The following is a 16,805-nucleotide window of genomic DNA, read 5'->3' as shown; positions in this document are numbered from 1 at the left end:
AGGATTTGCAACAGGCAACAGACAGGCAAGAAAAAGGAAGGTGGGCCGCAAATGGATGCAAGTTGAGAGATGATGGTGTGGTGGTAAATTCGACTAGGGTGCCTGTACTGCCTGATAGCTTGATCGACCCCATGATCAGAATGATACATGAACCAACACATATGGGAAGAGACGCAATGTGTCGAGTGTTTGACAAGGTGTTCTGTAATTCAAAGTTCAGGAACCAGGCGGAAAGGCTTTGCCAGAGGTGCCTAGTGTGTCAGCAGTTCAATGCAGGGAAAAGGACTGTGGTAGAACAAAGTACGGTTGGAAAGGCAGTAGGTCCCTTTGTCAGAATGCAGGCAGACTTTGTAACCATGCCTAGGTGCAAAGGGTATAGATACATCTTAGTCATAGTTTGCCTATTCTCCCGGTGGGTGGAAGCTTATCCCGCTAAGAAAAATGATGCCCTAACTACTGCAAAATTGTTGCTTAGGGAGTTGATACCTAGGTACGGCATTCCCGAGACAATCGAAACGGACCAAGGTGGGCATTTTGCCAACGATGTCCTGGAAGAGCTCTGTAAAGCATTCCAAATGAAGCAAAGACTGCATTGTGCCTACCGTCCAGAGGCTTCTGGGGTAGTGGAACAAATAAATGGCACCTTGAAATCCAGATTGGCCAAAATGTGTGATTCCACAAAAATGAACTGGATAGAGGCTTTACCCCTTGTGCTGATGAGTTTGAGAAGTATCCCGAACAGAAAAACTGGCCTGAGTCCCCATGAAGTGTTGATGGGAAGAGTGATGCGACAGGCATGGGTACCCGGACACAAACTGCTAAGCATTTCTGATGATATGGTACTAGAATACTGCAAGCAGCTGGGTGACCAAGTGCGTTCTCTCTCTCAGCAGATTGGAGAGACAGAAGACGAGTGGCCAAAGACTCCAGCACCCAAACTGCAACCAGGAGATTGGGTGGCGTTAAAGAAACACACCCGGAGCAGTTGCCTGAAACCAAGGTGGGGAAAGCCACGACAAGTGATCCTCGTCACTACAACTGCTGTAAAGTGTGCGGGCGTACCGAAGTGGATCCACGCCAGCCACACAAAGCGGGTAACTGGAGAAAACGTGACTGAAGCTGAAGGCAGCGCAGCTGAAGAAGCTCCCGAGGAGGAGAGTCCGGAGCTAGCTGACATCGAACTGCCGAGCACAAGTCGAGACGTTGAGTGGTTCCCTGCCGACGACCAGGTTCATGATCCAATACGAACCAGGAAATATTCCTACTTAGACAGTGAGTGGGATAGTCCAGGTGAGCTAGAAATAGACGAAGAAGATCAGGTCAACGAGAATCACATCACACCTGATCAGGAAGTAGGCCAAGTAGAGTCAGATAAAGACACCGAAACTCCTCCTGAAACTCCAGAGACTGGAGAGGGACAGATAGTAATTAGAGCTGACGTTCATGCAGAAGAAGACGAAGAGATTGAAGAGCATGAACAGGAACAGATAGAAATAGATCAACGTGCTCAGACAACCGAAGTAAAGCCAAAGAAAAATAAAAAGCAAGTACGATTTGAATCTGAGCAAGGTCAGACTAGGGACCAGGCAGAAGACATAGATGAAAGACCTGGAACAAGTCAGACAGGTAGGGAAACAGAAGTGCCACAACCAAAAGTAAAGAGAGTACACGAAGAAGGCCAAGTTTCCTCTACCACTGGGAGGCACGGAGGCAGAAGTGCACCCCGATACGTCAAAAGACTGAGACTCAGACTAAAGACAGTCGAAGAGAAATTGAAAGACCGAAAAAGGGCTGAAAGTGAAAGAAAGGCAGCCCAAGGAAAATCGCTGAGAAAAAGCGACAGACTAAAGAAACAGAACCGACTGTATCGGAGCCCTGAGTGGACTTACTTTGTGTTGGAGGAAATAGACGAACCACACCACAGTGGCAACAGTGACGAAGAGTCCATCGCTGATCGGAGTTCTGACGAAGACCCTCCTTGAGAGAGCCCCGAAGTGAGCCTTTGGTGCCAAGAAACGAAGAGGGGTAGCAAAAGCCACCTGTAAGCTAAAATTGTCTGATCCGAATGTCTCTGGAAGGTCCCGATGTGGGTGTCTTAAAACTTGCTGTAAAATATGCTTGTGTAGTATAGCAATGCTAATAATAATGTGGATAGGACTAACAGTTTTTCTACCTTTTATGATAAGTAGAAATCCTAATTTGTCCCCTACTGAACCAGAAGCAGTAGACGTAGGGGCTGTACAGACTGTAGAAACACCACGAAACTTAGAAAGACGCGACAAACAAGTAGGCTTGACACACACTCGACCTAATTTAGAAGCATCAGATGAGGATGGACTACACTTTCACAAAATGAGAAACAGGACACATTTGAATGTTTTTGCTAACTTGTTGGTGCATTACGTAGAAGCCATGGAAATAGAGGACTGTTATGTCTGCATGAAGCTACCTACCTCAGTGGCTGAAGGCGTGACATATCACCATCTACCTTTAACCTATGGAATTTCCTGCAGTATTTTAGCTAGCTTGTTTTATAGGAGCACTTTACAGTACTATTATTCAAATGCTGACGTAGTATTTTCTGAACTTCCTATTAGAGGACACCTGAACCTTGTACATACTAAAAGTGACGTGACCCGTTATATGGGAGAATATTTTCTGACTATAGGCAACATAGATTTAGACGAAGCAAGACAAGATAATCTGACCTGTTCTCTGCAAGAGCAGGAAAAGATGTTCATAAAAATGGCAGACAGAAGGAGAGAAAAGTTTCAAAAGAAAGCAAATGACGAAAAGGATAGAGTCCCTAGGTGGGATGAGCACATGGATAACACCTCGCAAGGCGAAGCTAATCCTGCCTTGTTACTGGATTTTGAACGAAAAGGGAAACTTTGTATCCATAGGGAAAAGACAGAGTACTATAACAATGTATTCATCGGTTCCAGTGAGTGTGAACATAATTACAAAGTAATTGGAGGTTGGGGTTTCAAAAATGGGTCAGAACCTGTGTTTCCCGGAATATATTATATATGTGGGAACAAGGCTTATTTCAAATTGCCGGATCACTGGTATGGAAGCTGCTACTTTGGCATTGTTTTCCCGAAAATATACAATGTGAATAATGCTGCTGGAAGCGATGAAGAAACCAATGGCTTAGTGCGTAGTAAACGTGAAAGTGTAGGTGAAATTATAGGTGATATTTTTAGTGCACTGATACCTGGAATGGGGGTAGTTCTGAACACGCATAGAATCTGCAAGTTGTCTACAGTAGTGGACCGACTATCAACGGACACTGCTGCTGGATTCCTGATGGTCAATACTGAAATGGTTGCGATCAGATCAATGGTTTTACAAAACCGTCTTGCCCTTGACACCCTATTAGCAAAAGAGGGCGGAGTCTGTAGAATGCTGAAGGCGCAACATTGTTGCACTTACATTCCTGATAAAAGTATCGAATTAAAACAATATGTGAAGAACATAACTAATTTGGAAAAAGAACTCAAACCATTGGAGGTTGACAGTGCCTGGACGAGACTGACTGGAGGTCTCTCCTCTATAGGTAGTTGGTTTTCTAACCTAGGTAGAAATATTTTGTGGAAAATACTGATGCCAATAGTTGTGATAGGTGTGGTCATATTGATTATCTTTATCTGTTGCAAATGTCAAAAATGCAAAAAGAAGTCTCTGGAACCTAAGAGGGGGGTTAAGAGAAATATTGATGAACTAGAATTAGAGGAATTAAGAAATGAAGTCTACAAGAAGGTGAAAAATCACCACTCTCATAGAGAAGCAGAAAGAAAACTCAACAATAAATTTGTTGAAATTCAAATGAGTGATGTGGATGAATGAGAAGTTGGCATCTGTTTCCTTTATGTGGTGATGATAGTAAATATCATCAAAGAGGGGATTGATGGAGCAAGGATTCGCACGTAAAGCGCTTTGCTCCAGTGCAAGAACCTCGCCTAATGTATAATCCTATTAAAATAGTTGTTTGTCATTTATTATACGTTTTCCCATACACGCGGGTGTCCCCAGGATGCTTGCTCGTATGTCTTTTCCATATTAACGAAGCTTGCACTAAAGAATCGGCTGCTTCGCTGAAATTCAGTCTGCGCATGCGTCGGTCATACCCATGTGATGTGACGCACTCGCATTCTGGAGGGATTGTATTGCTCATGCGCACTGATGCAAAAATGGCCGCTTGTCTCTCACCACGCTTTCTGCTTGCTACCGCCGCTTCAGTCTATCTTATCTTTTCGCACTAAACAGTAACGCTACAGTTATTATAAAATAAGGGATGTTTAGAATTCCATCATGGTATACAGTGTGATCGTTTTATATATGATATTAATTTGTTTTCGCTTACTTTTCATGTACCGTGTCTCTGGGGGCTGGGAGTGCTTGAGCTACGCCATTTTTGAAGCTCCTCTGAATATTTCCATGTGACCTGGGAGAAACTCAACCGCGCAGAAGCTGAAATCAGCCAGCTGGCTCCTGAAGCACAATGCGCCTGAGAAATACCCTGGGAAGACAGAATCTTACCTTGGACTATGCAACTCTGTTGCTACCTATCGTGAACTCTACAGTAATGCTGTAATTCTATGCATGGGAACGTGAACCCAAGGGGCGGGTAGAAAATTTTAATATTTGAAAAGAAAAAGTTGAATTCTAGGAGGTGGTAATGACCGCACCACCTCTCCTGACCAATCATAATGTGGGAAACTGTCACTTGCAACATTAGTGGGTGGTCTGAGGGACCCCACCCCAAAATAGTATAATTGCCATAGTTTAGCTTAGGAAAATTGTCCGACTTGTCCGAGTAGCAGACCTGTCACTGACCCTACGATCTCAATAGGTGCTCAATCTGAAAGTGCTGCAGAGCACTCTGTCCATACTTTCCACAAACTCCTAAGGGGTGGAAAAATCCTAAGTGCTGGCGAAGCACTTTGCTGGGGAATTCGAAAACCCAATCAGGGTTACTGGCGGATTACTTGCAGGAGGGGGTAACGCAGGCGTTGCTGTCCGAAGCTGTGGGTGTTGGTCGTACCCTGGGAGGCCCAGTCCTTTGACCCGAACCGGAGGGGTATCCTGTCCTGATCTGTCCGTGGGCTGTACCTGCTCGCATTCTGGCATTCCTTTTCTGAGGGTCCCTATCCCCGTCTTCCCATCTGACCCGTGGCCAGGGTTAGTCTTCAATCTGAATTAGGTAAATATCAGTCCGTGGGTTTGCATCTATCTCTCTCTCTCTCTCTCTCTCTCTCTCTATTTCTTCTATTAAAAGCACTCTTGCCAGTGATACTGCTCTATCACCTTTAAAAGCAAATTATATGTGATTGTTTAGTAGGATTGTTCCACTTCTCTCCCCACCTTTAGAAAATTGCCAAACTGTTATATTTTAATAGTATGTTCCCGTTTTTCCCTTTCCTTTAGTTGATTGCTGTGAATTTAGCAAGAATAGTCTAAGCACTTAGGATAAGTACATGTTTTAGGTCCCAATCATAACCCATGTCCTAGTATAAAATTGCAGTGACTAGTTCCGTTCTAAATTCCTACCTTTAGTCTTCCCATATATTCTAATGATCATAATTTTAGTGCAAAGTTACTTATTGATGTTGGTTTTGATGTTTGATATATTATTCTGCATATCGCTTATGGTCTTGGCATCTTTTCTTTGAACGCATATATAAAGTTTTAAACTTCATCAGGTGTCTGTGGTCATTTTACAGAAATTGTGGATAAGTATGTACTGAAATATAAAGAGTATTTTTCCTAGGTTCCCTGTCTACTATTTTCCCTGTTAGCTCCAGATCTGTCACATGTATTTGTGCCTGGGGTAAGTCAGGTACATGGTAAGCAGAGGTGTAACCCAAACCTTAATTGCTCATAGAAGCGTGCAACAGAAACCATCACCCAGTTCACCCCAAATGTCAATGGTGTATTAAATCTTATGCACGCCAGGGCCCAGTGCGTGTAAGTAATTGGTGAACTCGGTGACCCGGGTGAACTGCGCGCTCTATCACTACACCAGCCCGTTAAATTGTGTACATATAATTCAATGACTTGGGGGGCTACTTCTCATTTTGTCTTTCCTTAGTCAATAGCTCTGTCCCTAACTGTCCAGTCCTCACATGGTGTATGGGCCAGCAAGACACCCAATGTCAGCCACTCAAAACAAACTCTGTGTCTTCCTGCAGAATTATCTCCCTCTGCCTATTGACTATGAAGCCAACTTTGGGATTTAGAAACGCCCTTACAACTGATCTGCTCTGTAAAGCCTCGGGTCTACCTCAGAACAGACTTTGTATAAGACCTGCCCCCCTGTGGCAATTTGTGGTCCGTAGAAGCAGCTACCTCCTCAACGAGGCCCTGATAATTTATGTTGCCATTTCAATACCACCTCCCTTGTTTACCTCATGTTTATATAAAAGTTTGAGGAATCTGTGGGCAATGCTAGCACTGTATCAAATATTGTAGAATTTAGCAATTGTGAGTCCATGTTAATGGCTGAAGGCCAGTATTCGTTGTATAACATTATTAGACATGTGCCAATTCTGTCACGGTGTTTCTTGAATTTGATAAAACTAACTCTCGTCTCCTTTACCAGGCACACATTTAGGCGAAAACTTCATTTGGGGCAGAGCTCTTGTCAAACATATTAACTTACCTTCGTAGCAAGCAACCTGGTCAAGTAGATTTCCGACACCATCTTGCTCCCACGGTCTCCCTCTTTCTGGTCCCCATGCTCATGGTTTTTCACTAAGTGCCAGACTTTCACACCACTCTCCAGGTCTGGAGTGATCATCGGAGCCCGAGATCGCAGGCTATCGGGGCTTCCCGTGTACCGAAACGTAGAATCTGAAAACCAAAGATAAAGAGAACCACTCAGCCCACATTAACCAACCGGAGGTGAGGAGGAGAAGGATGAGAGGCGCACACCTGACATTATGGGATCCTCTATCCACACATTCCCCTTAGGGCTTCCTTCCACCTCTGTTAAACAAAAACATGTGCCTGCTACACTTTCCAGCCTTTCACATGACTTTCTCACACAGAAACAAAATGCAACATGGTTCTGCTCCTGTACCTAACAAGGCTCTTCTAGGTTTCTTCTCGCCCCACAGAGACTGCTGCCTTTTACTGTCATTACAAGAAAGCGAGGTGCAGAGGAGTTTGGCACAGCAGCTACTCAATCTGAATGAGTGCTTCAATGGTCCCATCTGCTGTCCCCTGCTTCCAGCAGATCATAGGGGCCTCAACAAGGTGTAGGAATAAGCAAGAAGATGGGGGAGAGTACACCGAGAGAGGCAGTGACACATGTGCGGTGCAGATACCTAGTTTGGTAGGTATTCCATTAAAATATTGTTGTGAACTGCTGGTATGGTATTCCAGAGGGTGTTAACCTTATCAATGCACCGCCAGCTACCAATATTATGCAAAAACAGAAGTATCTTATCTGAAGCAACTAACTTTTCAGTTCTACACTGAGCACTGGTTCGGGCTACACAACTGTACACACCCCTACTCATTTTTTTTTTAAAGAGGTGAATACATACCACTGAATTTCAAAATCACCTTTCCAAATGCGACAGGATTTGTTAGAATTAAAAAATGTAACATTATTTAATGTATGTTTCAAGTGAATTCCAGATTTTTCTGTAGTGTTTCTTTAGTGAAAAGGGGTGTAGTATTTTGTAGTGTGGACTATTCACAATGCGCCGCTTTTGAAAAGGGATATTTTCGCTGCAATGAAGGGACATTATTTAAGTAGAGTGAAGTCTAGTATATTATTAAACTAACATGAAGTCTATGCCAAAGGACTAATGAGGATAGAAATAAAGAAACGAGGCTAGTGATTTTCGAAGACCTGTTCCACAGCTGGCAACTAATTATGTGGCCATCTTTGAATGAGAGTTACGGCCATCTTGGAATGGGACAATAACGATTTGTACGAGGTTCTCTTGACATTAGCACACACTGGAATATATATTGTCCACAAGCCCAAATAATCGCCTTCCCTACCAAACGTCTATGCTGCCCCCTTCCACACCCCAGAGAAACGTTTATTAAAGTTCTTACCGTATCTGCTAATTGAAGTTCGAGATATGCTGGCAGATGCTGGAATGTTGTAAGAGGACGTCTGCTTTGGGACAAGAGCTACCACCGAGCGGTCAGACACCTGGATGAAGAACAAAATACAAAGACTGTCAGACATAATTTGCTGAAAGGTGTTGGATCCAAAAATGCCAACAGTCAGGGTAAGTTAATTCTTACATAGAACTTTGGGTCACCTCAAGGCCATTTTAAGAATCCCTGCTTTTTAGGTCTCGACTACAACATTGCTTTAGCAATGCTTTTTAACTACGTGTTTGATGCCCTAGGCGTTAATATCTGGCTCAAGGTTTCGATAGGAGGTCACTGTTGTGGGCCCCTTACGAAACTACACTAGGCAGCCAATTGAAGCTCCTCCCACTTGTTCAGCAAGATGCCCCATATGTTTCTGCTGGCAGTGCTTTGACTGCCAATTGACAGCACGTTTTTGTTAATTAACCAGTTAAAGGATTTTCTTAATAAAATACTTTTATTTTACCAATAAGCGTCTTCAATTGGTAATTGGTGTACACTAATTAAATATAACGTATTTTGTATTTTAGACAATATTTTGAGATTCATGCATCTCTCCAACCTTCCCCTGCATGCGCAGGAAGTGGAGAGCGCCATGATGGCTGCTATGGGAGGAGAGAAAGCCTGGCCAACAAAGGGAATACATGTCAAACAAAGGAGGAGCATAAAGAAATTCCAAACAGTGCCAGACTAACAATACAAAAAATAAAGAAATTACGCATTTTCTTTGCCTAGACTTTAAAAAGAAGGCCATATGTTTGGGTCTATATAGATTGCAAACCAGCTTGTTCTCACAAGAGAAACCACACATTAAAGACACTGTGAAAGCAAAGAATGCGAGTCGCATTCTCCCACCAAGGTCGGGCCAGAAAATAAAGTCCTGTTTCTGAATCAGGCCACTCCAAGATGGCTGAAACGCAACCTAGATGTGAACAAGAATCATAATCCAGTTCTAGGTTCAGTTTAGGCAAGTCTATGCAGTACTTAATTTGAGCAGGTGGTTGCCAGTGGAGCACTCAGGCACTCATTTTTGGGGACTGGGACTTATTGAATCTCTTCAGACAGTTACTGAAAGGATGCCAGAGAAAAACACACAAAAAGTAAAGGAGCAGGAAGAAAAAGACAGAAAAACACCCTAAGGGGAGAAAGCAGGTACCCGCAAGAGCGATTACAGAGGTATGCATTGCATAGTAGTTGGTGTGCTAACCTTTAGAGCACAGGCCTGCGGGCTTCTTCTGAGCAGAGCTTTGGGCACAGTCACTCATTCTTTTAAACATTAAGCACTGAGTATATGTTAGATATTAATCCATAACACAAACCTCAGTGTGGTTCGAATTAGAGTAGGTAGACCTTATTGCAGTGTTCACTCATGTTTGTTCTGTCATATTTCATTGTTATTTGGTCAGCTTTCAAGGCTGTTTGGTTGGAGTTGAGTGAAACATTTGCTGCTGTTCAATAAAATGTTTCTAGATTTTACTCAAGGCTTGTAACTTTGGATTTGAGGTTACATTGTAGCCCCTTCTTAGGATATTGAGGGGGAGATTTACAAATCGGCGCAAAATAATTTTTTTCCTTACTTACTTTCCAGTGCTAAACTTGTTTAGCGCTGGAAATAATGGAAAAGTAATGCGCGCCATGGGAACGTACCAAAGGTGGAGCATGGGCCGTTCCCATGCACCCACCCAAGGTTTCTCACGCTAAACGCAATTTACTAAATAAAGTAGGTTAGGTTTAGCGTGAGAAAACCGTGCCCTTTTCAAGTAGGCACACGGAAGGAGTAATGCTTTCATTTCTCCTTCCTTTTCCAACTTTGCAAGTGTGCTCCACTGTGCAGCGCGCATACAAAGTGGAAAACACTTTGCATTGTGTCTGGGCATTGTATTTTGTACAGGAAGGGCACCCTTCCTGTACAAGACCCATGCTAGACTAATGCACACACCCTAGCGCTGCAGCGCTAACGTGGGTGCTTGGCGCACGGCAGCTGTAATCAGCATTTGCGCAAGGCAAAGGGGAGGAGAGAGGCATATATCTGAAGATATGGCGCTCTCCTGCTCCTGCCCTGTCGCACAGTGCAGCCTCGCGGGGTCTGCGCTGCGGGAATTTTTGTAAATCTCCCACAGAGTCTCTTGGTTTTCAATTGAACTTTTTAATGTTTCGCTTTAGAACTATATTCATATTAGCTGTAAATTATTTGCAGCTCCTTTGCTCTTGCTCTGCTAATTACCACCCCCTGGAGCACCTACCTGTACTGACGACAACACCCACCACTGCCGCTATAGCGTAGGGTAGCTCTCCCTGTCTTTTGAGCTAGGTCCAGTGCCTCCTGTGCTTTTGCTGCAAGGATATTGTGTGACCTCCATCTGTGCTTACAACAAGCCTCAATAAAGGGTTATTTCCAGATCTAGGCTCATTCTTCTTTTATATTTTTCTTTGTATTGCCTTGTATGATATTATAGATTTCCTCTTCTGAACCCTGCTCTGGTAACAGGTCCCCCACCATGTCACTAGCACCATATCCTGCTAGTTATCTCCAAAACTAGGCATCTGCCTTCCAGCTCGGAGTCTCCATGTCTGCCATGGACCTTCAGGGGCCTGCCCACCAGCAGGGCAGCCTCGCGGCCCATCTCTCACTTCAGCATTTCACGTCGATGCCTCATTACAGCAACTAGAAGCACAAGGGTAGTACGAGCTGCCCAAGGCCAAGATGACAATCAGTTCCACAGAGACACTTCAATCAGTGCTTTATACCACAAGGCAGCCTATCCGCCGCCTTCTACAGCAAACCCTTGGCGTGAGAGTCGGAGGCTCAGGGGTGATGAGCTGGCTCGCCATATTTAAGGTTGTCTTGGTCATTGCAAATGGCCTTTCTTACCACAGCTCAACTAACTGCAAGGACTGCCTGCTAGCACGCTGACACGAATCACTCTACACCTATCTTGCTTCACAAACATACTGGTTAATAAGAGAAAGTGGCACCAGTCCCTGTTGGAGCTCGCTGTCTTTTCCACCATTAAGAAGGAACTCCTAATAGTTCTAGGGAGGATTTAATGCAACATACAAGTTATGGAAAAAAGGCCCACACTTTGATAGTCAAAATAAAAATCCTTAGGCCTGTTCTGTTAAACATTGCAAGCCAGTAGACTGCATGCAGACATGTGAATAACATGGCTATCTGGATTTTTCTTTAGGAGCCTGAGGAAGGCTGTACTGCAACCCTGGATGGACACATTATGAAGTCAGTCTACCGGATTAAAATGCTAGACAAAAATCCTCATGCTAAGGTGGTAACTTGAGCAGCAGGAATATAAAGGTGCTTGACTGTAGACAAGTCCCAGAAACCTGAACCATGCACAGTTTGACCCTTAGATGACAACTATCTACAGTTGCGCTCTCTTAGTACGTTGGTCTAAAAAGCCAGAACAAATGTTTATGCTGAGTTGCCCTATGGCGAATATAGTTCTAATTACATGGGATGAGCAGCACTAAAGCTACCATAATGCCATGGGGCTAGTCATGAACCCAGCATACGCTCTTCTGTCAGTGCCTGGCCTGAAATGTCTGCCTCCATTGTGAGGCTCCTGGAGAAGCCAGGCTGGTACGCCTCAGCGCGCCGACACGTGTACCTGATACAGATGAAGAAATATAGAATGATTGCACAGGGGCAGCAGGAGACACTGCCTGGTCCACACCACTGGAATATCTGGGCCAGCTCAGCACCTGCTCCCTCAGGGGAAGTGGCAGATCCGTAAAATACGACATGCCGGGGACATTCCCGGTCAGCGTGATTTAAGATCACATCTCGCCCATGAAGAAAAGGCAGAATTGCGGCCAATGCAATTAAAGCCGCCAACACAAAGGGAATAAAATAGCTATAATAATGTTATGGACCATAAAGCATCCTAATTAAACCATTTTTTATTTTAACCAGTTTTATGAACTTTAAAAGTTTGATTTACGGTCGAACAAGCAGTAAAGCCATCTTTTAGGGCCTTTAGCTATATGTCTCTATATCACATCAAAAGGATTAATTACTGTAAAGTCAAACTATAAATGAATATGAACACTAACGAGATTCTGTGATCGCTGTTTTAAGTAGCGATGTTTAATTTTGCCCTCCCGATAAATCTACAAGGCCAGAAAGGTGCTTAACACCCCGCCATTAACATCAGGGCCAGCTGCTCTATGCACATTCCCAAAACATTATATGTTGGGCCCTTTAAGCTGAAGACCAAGAGGAGGAATGTGTCACAAGCTGGGACTGTGTGGTAGGAATTCAGAGGAAGATGGAGAGAGAGAGAGAGAGAGAGAGAGACAGAGGGAGAGAGAGAGAGAGAGAGAGAGAGAGAGAGAGAGAGAGAGAGAGAGAGGTAGAGAGAAAGGGAGGGAGGGAGAGAGAAAGAGGGAGGGAGGGAGGGAGAGAGAGAGCGAGAGAGAGAGAGAGAGAGAGAGAGAGAGAGAGAGAGAGAGAGAGAGAACGTCCCCTCACTCTGAAAAGCATCACAGTTAATCGTTGTATCTTTGCAACAAACTGCTGATGAAAAATAACAGCCTTGTGTTCCGAAATTGCCTATTCAAATGTGATAATGCTAGCACCATGCTCTTCTCGTGTTATCCCACTGGCTAACTTTCTTCCCATGTGACCTCCCTTCTTGAGCGTTCTTCTCGTGACCCACCGGCTACGTTCTCCTCCCATGCGATCTCACACCTTGAGTGGTCTTCTTGTGTGATCTCATTTCCGAGTGCTCTTGCCACCTGGTTAAGTGCACTTCTTATGTGATCTCACTTATTCTGTATTTTTCTTATGCGAGTTCTGTTTCTCTTCCCATGTGATATCATCAGCTTTGTGACCTTCCCTTTTGAGGTCACTCTCAACCTCCTCATCCCGTGTAAGCTCACTGACTGTTTACCTTTCTCTTGTGTTTTTCATGTCTTCCCATTTGCTTTGATGAGATAAAGGGAGATGACCTATAACCCAAACAAGCCCCACATAGATCACACATATCCATTACCACAAATAATGCAGAAAAAGGTTAAAAAGCTTTCAGGTTTTGACAACAATAAGGAATTTCTCTATCCCACAAGTGATCCCACCTGCCTTAAACCTATTTTACTGTAGTGCTGTTCATTCTGTATCTATATTCTTGCCTCCAACTAGTGCACATAGTAGACCACTTCAGTAACATTACTCTTCTAAAAGTGTAATATCGGTTTTTGGTATACTTTGCATTCGTGTACTCGTACTTAGTGGATACTGAGGCTGAAAGCTGTAGAGGAGGGATTAAACATTGACCATGAATACTGGTACTTCTTAGGAGAAGAGCCATTATCAGGAGAAAGATACAACATAAGTTTATAATGATAAATAGAAGAACCATATATGATGTATATTGTATGATATATAAGAACGACTTTCTGTATTACCTGTTGTTGCTTTTTGTCTTACACACACATAACTATATTATGTAGATATTAACAGATGTTAAATCATATATTATATATATATATATATATATAGAGGCTTGAGTAAAAACTATTTTATTGTTTGGATATTTAAAATGTTGCACTTAGGCTATCAATGTATATGGGAAATAATGAACTCTTGAGTATACATATTTTCTTTTGTCCTAACTTCTGAGGATTTGTATCACTTAATGCACGTAATATACAATTTTAGTGCCATTACACTTCGAAACCTTTTTTAATTGATTTTAGTGCTTTGTAATTTGTATTCTAATACTGATCAGTAAAAATGTATTTGTAATTCATATTTTTCTACCTGATAATGCATGAGTGTGTTCAGCCGCTTCCAGTCCCCCTCTATCTTGGTGGTTATGTCTTCATCCTGCAGGACTACACGGGCAATCCGACCCTGGCGCCATTCTGTGTGTAGGAGAAAATAGAAACAATTAACTCTGCTTGGCACAGGATCTCTGGTGTTGCAGAAAGTTTCACAGACCAGTGAGAGTATTGGTGCATGTGAGTATCCATGTACCCATCTCTTTTCTGCAGTGTTGCTACGGACAGCTCCTGTTGCAGGTTACAGCCAGCACTGTATGCAATACAAATAGTGATCTTTGTGTCAGCCCTTGCTCATTATCAGATAGCTTCTTAGTCAATCTCAGTTCCCTGCTCTTATTGGATGCCTTTCCTCTCTATTCTTCCCCTTGAGCATAGCTTGTTTACCCTTGCTTCTGATTCACTCGGATGCATTCTTCTACTGCTGATGTCATGGTGTTTTTTTTCTTCTTGCACTTTTAGTTGTTTAGAACTCAATGGGTGTGCACTTACTTTCCCTCTCTCCTTTTTTCCCTCTTGTCCCACCCTCCCTCCAAGTGCTTCCCCACAGCATGTCAGACGCTTGATGTCCGCTTTGTGATGTCCTGAATGGTGCCCTGCTAATATCTTCAGTGCCTTTTTGTGCTTACTTTTTTCTTACTTTTAATGTCTTGCATCGTTCCCACAAATGCCTCCCTGTGTTATTACTGTAGTCACTAATGTCTGTCTATGTTAAAACTATAAAAAACAATGTTTACTATACTTTCAAGATGGCCACTGTGTTGTTTGATTCAACGTGAATTATGAGGCCAGATCATGCAATGATTTTGAAAGTATAGAAAACATTTCCTTCGATACTTTAAAAATGGCTGCCAAGTTGTATGACGTGATGTGCAGTACATCGTCACGCCAAGTCATGCAATGAGACTGCTATATTGAAACTATAAAAAACAATGCTGTTTATACGTTAAGGATGGTTGCCACACTGCATGATGCATAATGATGATGCTACACTTTTTGTATAAACTAATTTGGGAGCCATCTTGAAAGTATAGAAAATAATCGTTTTTATACTTTTAACATAGCTGTTTAAACACTGGCAAAGCCAATCACATCGCCTACTCAGGATTGGCAAAGAAATAACGACTGGTTTTGCCAATGTTTGTTTTTAAAGAAAAACTAATTTCAAAGTCAAGAGTGAGCGTTACAGCTGTACTTTATCAAGTAGCCTAACACATTGAGGCCTATATAGCCATAAGGAAGTTTTTATTTAAAGCAGAAGAAGGAGCACTGGGATACTGAGACATAAGAATACAATAAATGTCAAACAATGGATATTATATGTGTACATTATCAGCCTGTTGTGTAAAATGCAGTAAACTTTATACACCAACCTTGACTAAAGGAACGCCCTCTGCTCTAGGAGACTGCGGTCTACTATCCACCTGTTGTTTGCACCCTGTGAACAGGGCCGGACTGAGACCAGCAACCAGCCCTGGCTTCTCCACCGGCCCTGGTAACGGGAGGGGAGGGGGTTGTTAACCGCAAAGCACTGCTACCGGTTTTCTTACAGATGGCCGATTTTGCACGCTGCTACAAAACCGGCACTCTTTAAGAAAAGCGGCCCCCTGCGGCCATAAAACCGGCCCCCACCCCTCCAGCCCACCGGGGAAATGCCCGGTGCCCGCAAATGCCAGTCCGGCCCTGCCTGTGAAGGTGATTTGGTTGGCACTTTAAAGAAACTTCTTATTTGTTCAGATATTTGATTCACCTTTGTTACGGCTTCTGGAGTCTTGTCTTTCATTTTAGATCCAAAACGTTGTTTGTTCGTGTGCACTTGTGTGATGTGTTTCCTCCAACAGCAGGTGCTGGCTGGCTATCTGATGTGAGTGATGTGGGATGGATGGCCCAGCACTGCGAGGGAGCAATCACCTGCGTGAATCTCCTCACAAAGATAAAAGCAGACCCCCTTCTCCAGCAGGGGACTGGGTCTGCCCAAACTGAAGGGCTGCAAAGACCCTGCACACTGTAGATCGAGGCGCACTGTGTCCAGGTCAAGAAGCACAGCGGGTATGAAACAGCTGGCATGACTCTGGGATAGATGAATCTTGGGCGAGGAGCTGGTATAATTGTGTCTCCAGGGGAAGCTGCTAGAACGTTCGCGAGTGGCAGCAGTGACATGACTAAAAAAGATGGCGGACCCCTGCAGAATGTGATGGGGGCTAAGTCTCCAATATCAGCGTTCTGGGGAAGGCACACGCTCAGAGCAGAGCAGTGTACACTTCAAGGCTGAGCCAGGGCGGCCTATGGATGCCTGCACCACAGCCCGGCTGCTTCTAGAACAGGAGGATCTAAGATGTGCCGAGCGACCTCTTTCTGAAGGCCCATTTCTGCCTCTCCCTGGCCCAATGGTGAACTGAGGCGGTGTGCTTTAGGGATTGAGTTCATAGCCAAGACAAATGACTATTCATCGTGCCTCCATCCTTGTACTTATCAGCACTGGCGGTGCTAACATAAACTCTATGCTTCCGTATAGAAGGCCTGCCCAGTGAGCCAAGTACTATCAGGGGCGCTGTATGTTTACTTCCTTAACATGTTCTATACATATATCACGTGTTTTAATTGCATTTCCAAGACAATCCAGACCAGTTCTGGATGATTAGCAAAGATAGGGACCCTCTGCCACTTGGCTCCCAGGGGCGGCCTTAGGCATGTGCAAGCTGTGCACCTGCACAGGGCCACCAAACTCCAGGGGCCACCACGCCAATATATATCCTTAATATAATAATCCTCTGAGGATGGATACATATTTGCGTGGCAGCCCCTGGCACTCTGGCAGGGATTTGGCAGCTCTGGCTCCATTCCACTTCCAAACACCCTGCCCCTCCCCCCTCCACCCCCCCCCTTCA

The 16,805-nt window shown here is 43.9% G+C and overlaps 1 protein-coding gene across 1 annotated transcript in view; it reads right to left on the bottom strand.

Annotated features, from left to right (window-relative positions):
• Positions 1-16,805, bottom strand: part of PLXNA2 (plexin A2) — a 563,332-nt gene that overhangs the window by 27,498 nt on the left and 519,029 nt on the right. The window contains exons 26-28 of the mRNA XM_086923371.1: positions 13,898-14,001; positions 8,077-8,176; positions 6,665-6,855 (exon numbers count right to left, since the gene is read on the bottom strand). Of these exons, the coding sequence (XP_086779497.1) occupies positions 6,665-6,855; positions 8,077-8,176; positions 13,898-14,001 (395 nt within the window). The remainder of the gene's footprint in view (positions 1-6,664; positions 6,856-8,076; positions 8,177-13,897; positions 14,002-16,805) is intronic.

Source organism: Lissotriton vulgaris, chromosome 5 (genome assembly GCF_964263255.1).
Source record: "Lissotriton vulgaris chromosome 5, aLisVul1.2, whole genome shotgun sequence".
In the NCBI taxonomy this organism is placed as follows: Eukaryota; Metazoa; Chordata; class Amphibia; order Caudata; family Salamandridae; genus Lissotriton; species Lissotriton vulgaris.
Note: the sequence above shows the minus strand (reverse complement) of the source record. Positions and strands in the feature narration are given on the sequence as shown.